The sequence below is a fragment of the Phoenix dactylifera genome, chromosome 10 (genome assembly GCF_051530095.1).
Source record: "Phoenix dactylifera cultivar Ajwa chromosome 10, Ajwa_hap1_PhDact_Kaust_v1.1, whole genome shotgun sequence".
Taxonomy (NCBI): Eukaryota; Viridiplantae; Streptophyta; class Magnoliopsida; order Arecales; family Arecaceae; genus Phoenix; species Phoenix dactylifera.
In genome coordinates this window covers 23,628,469-23,642,006 of record NC_143199.1, presented here as the reverse complement: position 1 = coordinate 23,642,006, position 13,538 = coordinate 23,628,469, and the positions used below count along the sequence as shown (strand labels likewise).

General features: G+C 38.1%; 1 protein-coding gene across 8 annotated transcripts in view; it reads right to left on the bottom strand.

Moving 5' to 3' along the window:
• Nucleotides 1-12,952, bottom strand: part of LOC103721376 (SET domain-containing protein) — a 38,533-nt gene extending 25,581 nt beyond the window's left edge. For 4 of the 8 annotated variants that reach the window (XM_008811551.6, XM_008811552.6, XM_088705582.2 and 1 more), the window contains exons 1-6: nt 12,769-12,931; nt 12,572-12,674; nt 12,318-12,492; nt 11,473-11,578; nt 11,252-11,334; nt 7,713-7,745 (exon numbers count right to left, since the gene is read on the bottom strand). In XM_008811551.6, the coding sequence (XP_008809773.3) occupies nt 7,713-7,745; nt 11,252-11,334; nt 11,473-11,578; nt 12,318-12,492; nt 12,572-12,674; nt 12,769-12,828 (560 nt within the window). In that variant the 5' untranslated portion in view covers nt 12,829-12,931. Of the gene's footprint in view, nt 1-7,712; nt 7,746-11,251; nt 11,335-11,472; nt 11,579-12,317; nt 12,493-12,571; nt 12,682-12,768 lie in introns of all 8 variants that reach the window. The other 4 variants (XM_039115609.3, XM_008811554.6, XM_088705581.2 and 1 more) reach the window with 4 other exon arrangements.
• Between the last annotated feature and the right edge of the window lie 586 nt (nt 12,953-13,538).

Genomic DNA, 13,538 nt, shown 5'->3' with positions numbered 1-13,538 from the left:
TATATATATATATATATGCATATATATATATATATATGCAAAATGCAAAGTTCTCAACTTAGGAATTGACACAAGAAACACAAAAGCCACAGCTAATAAATTTATAATGAACAAAAGCAGCACATACTTGAGATATGTTGATTAGGGCATAGGACTTATCTAGGTAAATGTTCTTTTATTAGTGGACGCCATTATAACATTACCATATCAGCATGGTATTGCCTGACATTATTATGAGCCTAAACCCCATATATGCTCATGCCTAATTATCTTTAACAATCTTGATTTCGTTTAATACATTTCAGAGGTATTCTTCTTTTTTATTTTCCTGCTTCATTTAAGAAATTAGATGTCCAGTCAAAAGATAGGATTAAATAAAGCTAGAAATAAAATTCTAAAAAATGGCCATGGTAATGTGGACAGCTAGGGATGTTGATGGTGCCAAGATGGTTTACAGATATTTAAGCAGGTGTCTAGAAAAAGAGGATGAAGAGAAAAAGAGAGAGAGATGGCAAAGGTGAAGGGAGGAGGGGGAGGGCACAGCAAGAGAGGATGAAGAGGAGACATGGAGAAGTAGAGGGGTGGAGGAAAATGTTTTTTTTTTTTTTTTTTTTTTTTTTGGGGGGGGGGGGGGGGGGGTGTAAGGTTAGGAAAGCAAGTAGAGGATTCATCGAGGAAAGGTGGCAGAGGAGGTAAGAGAAAAAGAATGAAGGGGGGACACACCTTGCTACCTCATCAAACCAAGTGTTTCTTCTCAATGCCTGTCATTTATTGCCAGCTGCTGAAATTTTCTCCTCTAATCTCTACTTCATAGATCCTCTATCTCTTGTTTCAGATTAGAAGAGCAAGGTTTTAAGACGAAGTGGCTTTCTAAAGCTTGCCTAAGTTTACATATCCCTGTGGATTAAATATGCAAGGCACCAGAGAAATTGCTTTGCAACCCGATTGTACATTGGGGTCACTTGGCCCTTGTGCAAAGTAACTCATCTTTTGGTTATATTCTAGGATCCTCTTTTAAAAAATTAATTAAATTACTTTTTGTTATAATTTAAATCTAACTATGCAAACCTCTAAGAAATATCCTAAAGGGCTGGACTTGGCTACACTCAAATGGATCTCAGCTCAAATCCGATCAAATCTACACTAGATAATGGAGGTCCCATATCGATGATTTAAGCTGTTGGATGTGATCTACTACTTCTCAACTGCTTACAGACCAAAAATCATGTGATTTGGATGCCCTTATGCTATGCATCAAGTGATCGAAAAACACATAATTTAATTTTATTTAAACTATCTATTTTTTTGACCACTTGATGCATGGGCTAGGGGTCTCCAAATCACTTGATTTTTTGTGTGAACATAGTTTAAAAGTGGTAAATCACATCCAATCGCTCAAATCATCAAAGTGAGATACCCATTATCCAATCTAGATCTAACCAGATCTTAGTGGAGATCCACTCAAGTGTAGCCAAGTCTAGCTTGAAACTGCAAATGATTCATATGGGAATTAGCCAATGAGAGTTATTGATGATGAGTAGTCACAAATTCATGGGAATACTATGCTTCTTCCAACATACTAGCATAAATTTTCATTCTGAGATGCCCAGTTCTTATTTTGCATATAGTTTATTGTCCTGTACATGCGATGATTAGTTAGATACAGAATCTAACGGTACATGCATGATTTTTAACAGCAAATGATTTCAAACCTCAACATCCAGATAGTGCCTAATCCTACAAAAACAACAGCTATCCCTCCATCCTAGAACTATGAAATATGTATTCAATACTTATGTGAGTTAAAGCAGTCCATGTCCAACATGATTGTACCAACAGAAGTCCTCCTAATATATAAGCTTTCAAGAACCAAAAACATGCCTAACATCCACATATTATTAATGTTTGGGCATAGTTAAGATCCACCAATAATTTTCACTATACATACTAAGTCTTATGGTGTTGTTAATATATATAAATATAGTTTTGAAATATTAACTTGTATCATAGGTTAATTGGTACTATGTGGTGCCCATGTTATATAACAATCAATAAAAATATCTAAAATGGTTGTGAGTCAGCTTCCAGTAGGTTAGAAACTAAATTTATTTGTTCAAAATATAGCTATACACTATTCTAGTGTAGTTAAATTTAGTTCAGGTTAAAGAAAAGAAAAGGAAACAATAATGTGGAGCATATTTTTGTGCTAGTTGTCATGAATACAATATGAAATACATAAATCTTCAGCGCTTCTTTTTGAATTGAATTATTAAAAAATATTAGTTTAGTTGACTAAGAACCCTAAAGGGAGAAACTATCCCATGTAACAAAAGTAGGCCAAAAAGGTTGACTCTTCAAGGTTTGTAAAAATCATAGTGGCTTGGCATGAATAATATGGGACTGAAGGCTACTTAACTCTCTTAAGAAAGATCTAAGAAATACATCTGACCCAAGGATTTAATCAGTTCAACTATGAGTACAGAACTAATCCGCCTGCAGCAAAAGAACTCTGAGGTTCAGACTAGACAGAATTGTTCTTAAATTGCAGAATATAGGCTTGAAGAGATCTCCATAAAAAAGCAGAAGAAGAGGCCATCAAATTGAAGCTGATATAGATATAAATTTGAAGAGGAAAAGAAATAATTAGGAAAAAAAGTGGAGATCACAAGAGGAGGGAGAAACAACCTTCTTCAAGAAATATGTAATCAGCCCACAAAACCAGCTGACCACCTTCTCTTCCAAAGCATATCAGCTAAACCTAACCCTCCCCATCAAGTCCTTCTAGGACATAACAGATAAAAACAAAACAGATTGCCCATTCATAAAGCCACCTACACCCTCATCTAACTAGTTGGCCAGCACCCATGCTGTTATAACACGAGTCCTTTTAGATCTGCATCTAAAAGGAAAAGATTAATGCCCCATAAGGGAAACTGAACCATGCCTAATTAAAAGAGTGATAGAAAGAAAAGAACACTATCGCCCTGCTGGTGAAAGTATCATGACCTAGAACCCAACTCTGCCAAGTTCTGAGCATGAATGCAATTACGGTCGATCATTTGCCTGATTCCAGTTCAATTATTTTTTGCAGAAGTATATAAATCTCATTTTAAATGTCAAATCATATAATCATAAACATGGTATATTGAACCGGCCCATACCGGCTAGTTCAGCCCGTACCGGACTGGTCCAGTTCCTGACCGGTCTAGTTCAAGCATAGAAAAAGGGGCCGAAACCGAGCAATACAAGCCCGGTACCGGTGCGAACCAGTCCGCACCGGTTCGCACCCGTACACGCACCCTGGACAGCAAGCCCGCACACGGTTCCTCGCACTGGGCAGCGCGCCCGCACACAGTCCCCGTGTGGGGCATTTAATGCTACTCTGTGACATTTAACGCGGCGCGCGCATCTGCACGCGCTTCCGCAGATTTTTTTCCGCGCGCACACTGCGCTCTGTTGGCCGATTTGATACCAGTTCAAACCGCTCTGAACCGAAACCGTACCGGTCCGGTAGGCGACCGGTATGCCTACCGGTACTGGTACGACGTACCTTGATCATAAATAAATGTTTATTCGATCATGAGGAGCAAACTAAGGGTAATGACCCAAGACATCACCCAAAAAGGCTTGTCAGAACTTCTAATTTGGAGTTCTTGGCCTGTATAAATAACCAAGATCTTCCAAGTGCATGGCTAATGTAGGACTAAGCATGCGCCCGCAAAGATCCTCGCATTAAGTCTCATCCAAATTTAAATTTTTGCAGTTCACAACCTGAATCGTAACAAAGTTTACTTCATTCCATTGTCTTTATAATTCAAAACTTAATTTATTTTAGAGACATATTTTACATCTTTCAGTATAGGTACAGGTACATTTCAAAACTCTTTCCTCTTTGCTAATCCAACCACTTCTATAATTACAAGACTTACCTTAAGATATGCAAAAAGGACCTAAGTCTTTCTTTTTACACTGATAGCTTCACTATGTATACCAAGAACACTTCAAGCTTGCTAGCAGACTGATGTTGATCGGTCTTTCACTCTGAAATTTTATAATTTAGTGATGAGCTTCACAATTCAGCAAGTATGCAAACATAGCAAACAATATAAATACCCAAAAAGATGAACAACAGAAGAAATAAGGATCAATATTTATTGAAAGTCAAATAGTTATGAAATGATATCTCATAATAGGTATCAAAATAAGTCACCAATATGACTTCGTATGAAAACACTAGAGTGCACTCGAAAACAATTAGTACAATCAAGATACATGCCTTTTCTAATCTCGTTGAAAATATTTATTTGTAGAAACATTGAAATTGACTTGAATCACTTAACAAAATCAAATCAACACCAACTAGAAAGCAACCAACTATTATACCCATTGGTCATGACTCATAAGTTCACTGAGTAATAGGCCCCTTAGATAAGGTTCACTTAGACCAACCATTGTACCCACTGGTCGAGGGTTCACTGATGTACCAGCTATAATATCCTAGGATCCATTGATGGCCAACTACAAAACCTACTAGTTAGGGGTTTATTGTAACCAATTATTTTACATTTTGGTTAAGGGTTCACTCATTGACTAAAGGTTTCTTTTCAATCCATAAAAAATGATATTTTCACCTTTAGGCAATATAACAATTAAAAATATTTTGAATGACTTAGTAGAGATGAAAACAAATCTCTTTAATACAATGATATAGATTTGAATTAAGATAGCTCATGTAAAACTTGATAGTTCAAATTTCAGTAGTTACACAAAACACAGGATTTACAAAATTAAATTAGCATACGATTATTAGCAAGAAAAGGTTTAAAAATCAAAAACTGTTGTTGCATTTATGTACATTAAACAAAACATTTAGTTTTCATAATCAAACATTAACTACAATTAAATTATGATAAAATCTCAATTCCAATAGAATAAAGTTCTTTTGAATGTCAAATGGAAAGAGGTTAAGAAACCATTTTAGAAATCGCTAGACCATAAAAACATTCATTTACAAAATAAGATGTTAACTATATAAGGACACTCAAAGATTTTGAACATAGAAATTCACTCTATAATCTTCTTATATCCAAACTTATTGCTTGCTATCCGACTCCATTTCTTCTTTTTACTTTCTCTCCTTCCCTTCACTATTTCCCTACCTTGAAGATGGCTGACTTTGTTTAGGTAGCAAAAATGGTACGAGGGCTGCAACCTCCTATTAATAGGCAGCCTGTGAGCATTGAGGTGTCTGGTCACCACAATTAGTAGATTGGTGTCAAGTTAAGCTTCAGCTAAGCAGCTGAATTTCTAGCATGAAGTGGCTGCTTTACCACGAGGTCAAACGAGCATGAGATTGCAGCTTAAAGGAAATTAGCACAAGGTGGCAGCTCCTAATAAACATGAGATGGCAGTTCTAACATGAGGTGGTGCAACTAGGAGCTGCCAGTTTAAGCATGAGGTGGCTATTGCCTTTAAGCATGAGGTGGCAACAAATTTGAGATGGCTGCAATGAAAGTATGAGGTGGCAAGAGGCATGAGGTGGCACCAAGCATGAGTGGATGTTACTCTCTAACATTAGCAATTTAGTCCCTAAACTTTTCTAATTCATACTTAGGATCTTATTAGTACTTAAATTCTGGTCCTTACTAATTCCCGTACAAAAGATTAATTCCCATGATGATCCTATTCATATATATCAGTAGTTGCTACAATACACTTAGTCACATATACAAATGATCATATTTAAAGTATTAATTTGTAGAGGTATTACAAAAAATTCCCTGAGGTTTCTCTAAACCTTTCTACAAGACCAGAAAACTATCTTCTAAAAAACTGAATTGCAAGAAAAATATGATCAGCAAATCTTTAAAACCATAGAGTGAAAAATTGAGATATGCTATGTCATGCTTGGTCTTGGCTCTAAAGCTTGGTGTGGCCCAAAATTCCTGCTTTATTGTTTGATTCATTGATTGCCGAACCGTGTCGAACCAGCTTGGTTTGGGGTGTAATGAGTTGGACCCGCCGGTTACTGACATGGTTCAAGGCCTCTCTTCGAAATACTAAAAGCCTCTCCGTGTCATCGAAACCCTTCGAACTTAGTGCCCAATCACGGATCCCCCCTCCTCCGGCCCCTCCGCCTCCTCGTCCAACCTCTCTCTCCCTCTCCTCCCCCTCCCTCTCTCTCCCTCTCCTCCCCCTCCCTCTCCCCTCGTGCGGAAACCTTCACCTCTCTCTCGCCTCCTCCGGCCTCTATCTCCCCCCTCCATCTCCCCCCGTGGAAACCCTCGCCTCTCTCGCAGCTCCTCCTCCAACCCCTCTCTCTCCCTCCCCATCTATAGTTTTCCTTCTAAACCCCTCTGGAGCTGGACAATGGCCCCAATCTCCTCCCTAGATGTCGATTCTATAGGTGTGTCCCCTCTCTCTCTCTCCCCCACCCTCTCCTTCTCCCTCACCCCTCTCCCTCGCTCTCCTTCCTCTCCGTCCCTCTCTCTCCCCCTCCCGATGATTCCTGCATACCGTGGTTCAGTACAGTATGGACCGGTATCATACCTACGAGTCGCCGGATGGCACTCCTATCAATATCAATTTTGCCATCTTTAGATTGATTTCCTGACCTGGTTCATTTGTGTTCCAAAAGAAGCGACTAAAAGGCTTCATTAGCTATTTCACAAGCTTCCACAAGAGAGTAATTGCAACCTCCTCTTGCAAAGGTCCTTTCTTTCATAGTCTACCTTTGTGCATCATGATCACCCTTAAATCTAATTGCATGGATTATATAATAAAAATGCTTCCAAGTAATATAACGTTACTTATCGAATGTTCTCTTGACAATCTAATTTGAGGGCACAAAGATTTTGATGCAAGAATGAGCTTACTGAAGGAACATTTTTCCAAACAGCAATAAAGGCAAACCACAGCAAAACTAGCAAATGTGAACAACAATTTCTAAAAAACAGTCTGCCCTGAAACTACAACAGCTAAGGGATTGCTTCATCATAAAGAGAATAGCTTTATTTTGAAATGGGTGCTTTTGGAGAGCTCATAAAATATGCTTTCCTGCTTATTTTGAATCACTCAAATTAGATATCAGGATAAGAAGTCTTTTTTACCTAAGAGGATACAAACAAACTGCTGAAAATTATGTTTTTGACACTGATACAGGATTTGAATGCAATGTTGGTTTTTAGATTCTTTTGGAGAATTAGTACAATTACTGATTAAATTTTCTTCCTTTTTGAGTTAAGATCTTTTTCTTTATTGCTTTTCCCCCTATTTTGCATAGATATTCTACTGCTGCTTGTAATTTTTGTTAGGTTTTCAAAAGACAAAAAGTGATTTACCTTCCACATAGCTATCAGTTGACAAATTAGAAAACTAAGTAGACTGTCATATTTACTAACTACTAAGAATGTTATCACATGCTTGTCAAGTTTTACAAAACATACATAAACTCAAACTAGCACCAAGCTTACAACCTTATAATGGAGAATTGTATTTGCAGATGAAGCTTAGTGTTGATTGTGCTTTCTATGTTGCTCTACTATTGCCTACATTGGTAATAAATGTCTGTCTTACTATATGTCTATTAGGATATAAGAGTCAATGCATTCAAAATTAGGCACAATAAAGTATAAGTTTTCAATATCAAAGAGATGACAACTTGAATTACATTCCAAAATGACATTTAGTAACAAAATTAAAAAGATGCATACCAGAGGAAATCTTCAAATCGCACTTCAGTCACACTGGCAAAATACCAATAAAATTAAATGCTACAAGCCTACAATCAATCTCAAGTACAACAAAAAAAAACAATTAAAAAGAAATTTTAAGCATACACTAAATGCAATAAATTCTAAAAAGGTATAAAAAACTAAAATTATATATCTATTACTTACTTTAGTCTCTCAAGTTCAAACTGATAGATACAACCAATGTAAAACCAATGTCACCTAAACACTTGGCACTTGGCATAAGTGCCAAGTGTGTCTACGTGTCATCAAGTGTCAGACATGGTGTATTGACTCAGGACCCTAAGATCTATCTGGTGCATAACCAATGTAAGACTAAACACACGTCCGCACGAGTTACTCCCCTCGTTTAAGCACTGGCATCCTGCTAGGATAAGGGTCCAAATCTAGTCAAATCTAATCACAACACCACGATCAACCCATAGTCAATCTCAAACGGACCCATGCTGCAGTGTCCCCTAGCTCATATGGACCATAGATCGGGTTTGCTCTGATATCATTTGTGACAACCTAAGACGTCACCCAAAAAAGCTAGCTAAGAAAATATTATTTGGATCCCTTAGCCCTGTATAAGTATACAAGATCTACCCAATATATAGACAATGTGGGACTAAACACATGCCCATACGGACCCTCGCACACCCATGCACGCGTACATTGGTTATGTATCAGATAGATCTTGGGTACTTCTATAGGACCAAAGTACCCAAATATCCACTTCCGGCTAGCTTTTAGGATGAGATCTAAATCATTGCAAATGGTATCAGAGCAGACGTAGCCCATAGCCTATATGGGCTGGGGACATTATAGCATGGACTCTTTTACGACTGACTACAAGCTGATCGTGGTATTTGTGATTAAATTTGGACCCTTAGCCTCGCAAGTACGCTAGGGCTTAATCGAGAGGGGAGGTGAGGACCCGTGCAAGCATGCATTTAATCCTACATCATTATGCATGGGGTATATCTTGAAAACTTATATATGGCTAAGAAACCTAAATAATACCTTCTTAGATAGTTTTTTTGGATGAGGTCCTAGGTACAAATTGATACCATTTATAATGATTCAAGATCTCACCCAAAAAGCAAGTCCAAAAGTGTTATTGGGTTTCTTGGCTTTGTATAAATATCTAAGATCTACTCAATACATAGCCAATATAGAACTAACACAATTCCACATAGGTCCTCACACCCCCCCCCCCCAATTAAGTTGTGGCATCCTCGCTAGACTAAGGGTCCAAATATAGTCAAATCCAATAAAAAATATCACGATCAGTCATGGTCAATTCTAATAGGCTCGTGCTGCAATATCCTTCAGTCCATATAAACTATGGACCTGGTCTGCTCTTATATCATTTATAACAATTCAGGATCTCACCAAAAAGACTAGCCAAGAAGGTAGTATTTAGGTTCCTTGGCTCTGTATAAGTACCCAAGATCTATATACTGCATAGCCGATGTGGGAATAAACACATGCCCACACAGATCCTCACACGATGGCCTCAAAAAAATCTAGGCACAGGAACACGACACACAAATAAATACATATACATATATATACAGCACATATATATAATACATGCATGTGCTTGTGTATTCTAATGCTTATTCAAAAAAAGAGAAACTTAGAATTATAGATGCTATCTAACAAATAAATTAATGGAATATCTAGATTTTTGCAAGTTATTAATTTATTCATTAGGTTCATATAAAGTTATTTAAGATGTATAAGATACTTAAATTGATAATTATCTGTGATATGTTGATATTTAAAACATAAATACATTTTACATAAACTGTTCATATAATTATGATAACTTTATATAAAACATAGCGACAATTTGCTTAAGATGACCATATAATTTTGATAACTTTATAGTAAAAATATAAGAACACTTCATTTGAATTGTCTACAAAACCTTAAAGACACTTAACATAAAGTGTCCGACACTTAAAGCTTGCATGACACTCCAAAAAAAAGTGCAAGTGCCAAGTGTGGGACACTTTGCTGATGTCAGTAGGACATTTAAAGGGGACATTTCTAACTTGTTTGTAGTGTCTTCTAACAATCAAAGAACTTCCAAAAAACTCCATTGTGTATCTCAAAAACAAAACTTAGATTTAGAGACAAGATCCCAAAGCTCGGTGCTTTGGTAGTTTGGTGTTTTCGATAAGTCCCTTAACAATATAAATGCTTCCTAGAAACTCCAAAATGTGCTTGAAGTTGTAATAAAAAATTAAGAGATAGCCTCCAAAGCTTGACGCCATGGTTGTTTGGGGGCAATGTGATGTAAACTCGTAAGGTGCTTGGAATGCATAATATATTGGCTGGTCCAAGGCCTGCCTCTTAAGCTCAGCCTCTCCACATTTCTTTTGTTAGCCTTGTCTAGAGGATAGATACAGAATTACTTATTGTAGCATTTTTTGTCGATGGGTTCAAAGTTTCATATACACATGTCCGCCTCACGGTCAATTTATGGGAAAATGCGAGAGGGATTTGCTTAGCTCAATTTGAGCTCCCAAGGCCAATTCATTTTTTTATGCTCAGATCAGTTTAGGGACAAGTACACAGTGCAGTTGCTGCCATCTATGTCCACTCAATACCAATCTGAACTGATTCTACTCCTAACCAACCATAATTTCCCTTCTTGTTTAGCACCTCCTATAAATCACCAATCCCTCCATCAAGCAGAACCATGAGATAAATCAATGATAACAAGACCAAAGGATCCAATTCAGCCTCTTAAGCTTACAGCATTTTTGGTGTTTTTGTCTTTGAGTTGATGGTGAAGGCTTCAGTTTTATTTTTAAAAAAATCACATGGAAAACTAACTATGATGAGAATGATGCTTGTTATTGGCAAAAGTATGTAGTATAGAACACATATACTGTTTGTTGGCTTTCGTTGCATGAGTTGGTGAATCAATCATGTGTTATGATTATGTAACCTATGTTTGGCTTTTAGACCCAAACAAAGGGGCCTACTAATTACATATGCATGGAACTAGGATATACCCAGTACCTACCAATGCTCTTAGATGCAACAAAGTGCCATTAGGCAATTATCTATTCAGATATTGAAAAAAGTTAGCAATATATAAGACTAAATTGTGATAAACTAACCCGTCTATTCATAATCAGAAACCAATCTCTCGTATGTTATTAACTACGGTCATTTGTGCATTCAAATAAAAGAATGCAGATTACTTTCACAGTACTCAAAGAAATCAAAACTCATGCAATACATGATGTGAGTTATGGCTTTTAAATAAAATATCAGTTTACAGACTCCTATACTCAGTATAGGGTGTACATGTGCATCACATGGACATGTATCTAATGAGTTATGCCTTTGGAAGGAAGCAAATACACAAACAGAAAAGAAAAAGAAAAAAAATATTCTGTCTGCATTAGCTTTTGCAAAATACAATTAGACACAGATCAGATGACCAAATTAATCTAACCAAATAAAGGGATTAGGCATAAGATCACTTAACCCACCTTTCCAACTCCCCATCACAATGTAGAAGCTCCTCAACCAGACCCCTCACCTTATCATCATATAAAGCTTGAAGTTTTTTTCTCTGCAACAGAAAATCATTCCTTCTATAACTCAACTGCCAAAAATCAAATTATAAAACAACCTCCCATATAACAAAAGAGTTATAAAGTAGTTAATGCATACAAAATCACCAAACTAGTGACAGCACAATGATACTCACCTGCACCACAGTAGCTTGGTACAATGTTGTTCCTTTCAACTCAGAAAGCTCAACTTCTGTGAACCACAGTGTACTCCCAAAGGTGCTCGGAAGCATGTCCAAGTACCTAGATAGTTTCCTCCAATTGAATTAAACTATTAAGTGTGTACCAAGCATCAGAATGCCAAAAAGACAATAAACAAAAAAAAAAAAAATAACACAGATGATAATTACTTGTTCATCTCAACATGCAATTTACTATTACCGATTTCTAATACCAGTCATGAAAAGGGATCATTAATTGAAGCCATCTAATTAATCATACAAAGTGGGGTGAAGGTAACAATGGCATTACAATCATTTGAATTACAGATTCTATTAATATTTATTTGAATTAACATGACAAGAAGTATAAAATTTTGACTTCAAAACAGTATTTTAGTGTGTTGTTGAGTGTTCCAATGGCTTCCACAATGAGTCTGGACTAGTTACACAATGGGGGTATAGAAAACAATGGCATTACAATCATTTGAATGACGAGTTCTATTAATACTTACTTGAATTTACACTACAGGAAGTGTGAAATTTCCACTTCAGGACAGTAAATTGAGGGTATGTTTGGGTGTTCCTACAGCTTCCACGATAAGCTGGACTAATTACGCGAAGCGGGTACAGACTATAGATAACAATGGCATTGTAAGTTTGCTCTAAAAAAACAACAGCATTATGAGCATTTGAATGACCAATTCCATTGATATGTATTTGAACAAAATTAAGTATTAAATTTCCACTTTAAAACACTAACTCGAGTTGTACCAAAAGGAAAAATAAAGCAGTAACTTGAGAGTGTTTTTGAGTGTTCCTACGGCTTCCAAAGCGAGTTCGGCCGTAGGCGCTGCACCATCAAGTAAATCATCACAAGGAAGCGGTCGTCGACGTCCCCCTCCTCGAACAAAGCCCTGCATCTGGGCCCCAAGGTGGGGTCTTGGAGGACTCTCATCGGAGTGATGGCCAGATCGAGCGGGACTACCATAACAACACCTGCCAAAGAGTACTTGTCGGTCATTCGTATAGATGGAATTTGGGTGGGCTAGAGGCAGCGGGAATTCTGGGCGGTTACCGTCGCCATGGTTTCCGGCAGGCTGGGCGGTGGAGAAAACACCGAAGCCTTTGTTGGGGCCACAGTGTCGGATGCTACTTCCTCGCAGGTCCAGCCCATTCGCCTAGATTCTTGAAAGCGTTGTTATATGGATCGCGAGAGAAAGAGAGAGAGGGGGGGAGAGGGGAGAGAGAGAAGAAGAAAGACAGGAGAGAGACCTGAAGCCATTGGAGGAAGCGATGGAGCTTGGCTTGTTCCGATTCGGAGGAGGCGGCCATGCTCTCGTCTGCTAATTGGTTTTGGGAGAGCGGACGCAGAGACAGGGTTTTAAGAGGTGGTGTGGGAACGATAACAGGGGTATTAATCGTCCCGAGCCCGGCCCAACCTCGTCTGAACTAGTTTGTTTTAAAATTAATCTCCAGCTTGAAAGTCGAGAGCTGGGTTTTTTTCTTTTCGGTAAACCGAATATATTTTTCCGTTCTAGCGCGGATAGTGAGAGAAAAAAAAAAATCATAGTCATTACAACTCCATGTACCAGAGTATTCTATAATAAATGATACAACCCAATCAGCAGCCTCGTTCCCTCAATAGATTGTTGATGTCTTACAGCAATGAATGCTCATCACCAGACCTAGCATGGCCCTGGATCCACCCGATCACCGTTATCGAGTCCCCTCCCAGGTGAGCCCGGTCCACCCTCAAAGTGAGCTGCATATAGATAATGCCTTCCCAAGCGGCTCTGAGCTCAGCTCCAGAAACAGAGGTGCTATAGAGCCGACAACCTCCAGCAGCGACGAATCTATAATCAGCATCTTTGATCACAAAACTAGCCGCTCCTCTCCTCCTATCATCAAACACGCTGCCATTGAAGTTTACCATGAGAAATCTTAGGGTGGGGCCTCCCATGCGATGAATATCGTCCAAGACACCCCAAGAGTTGTGGGAAGCCAAAATATCCCTCGCTGTCTCAAGTCCTCCAAAAAGCTGC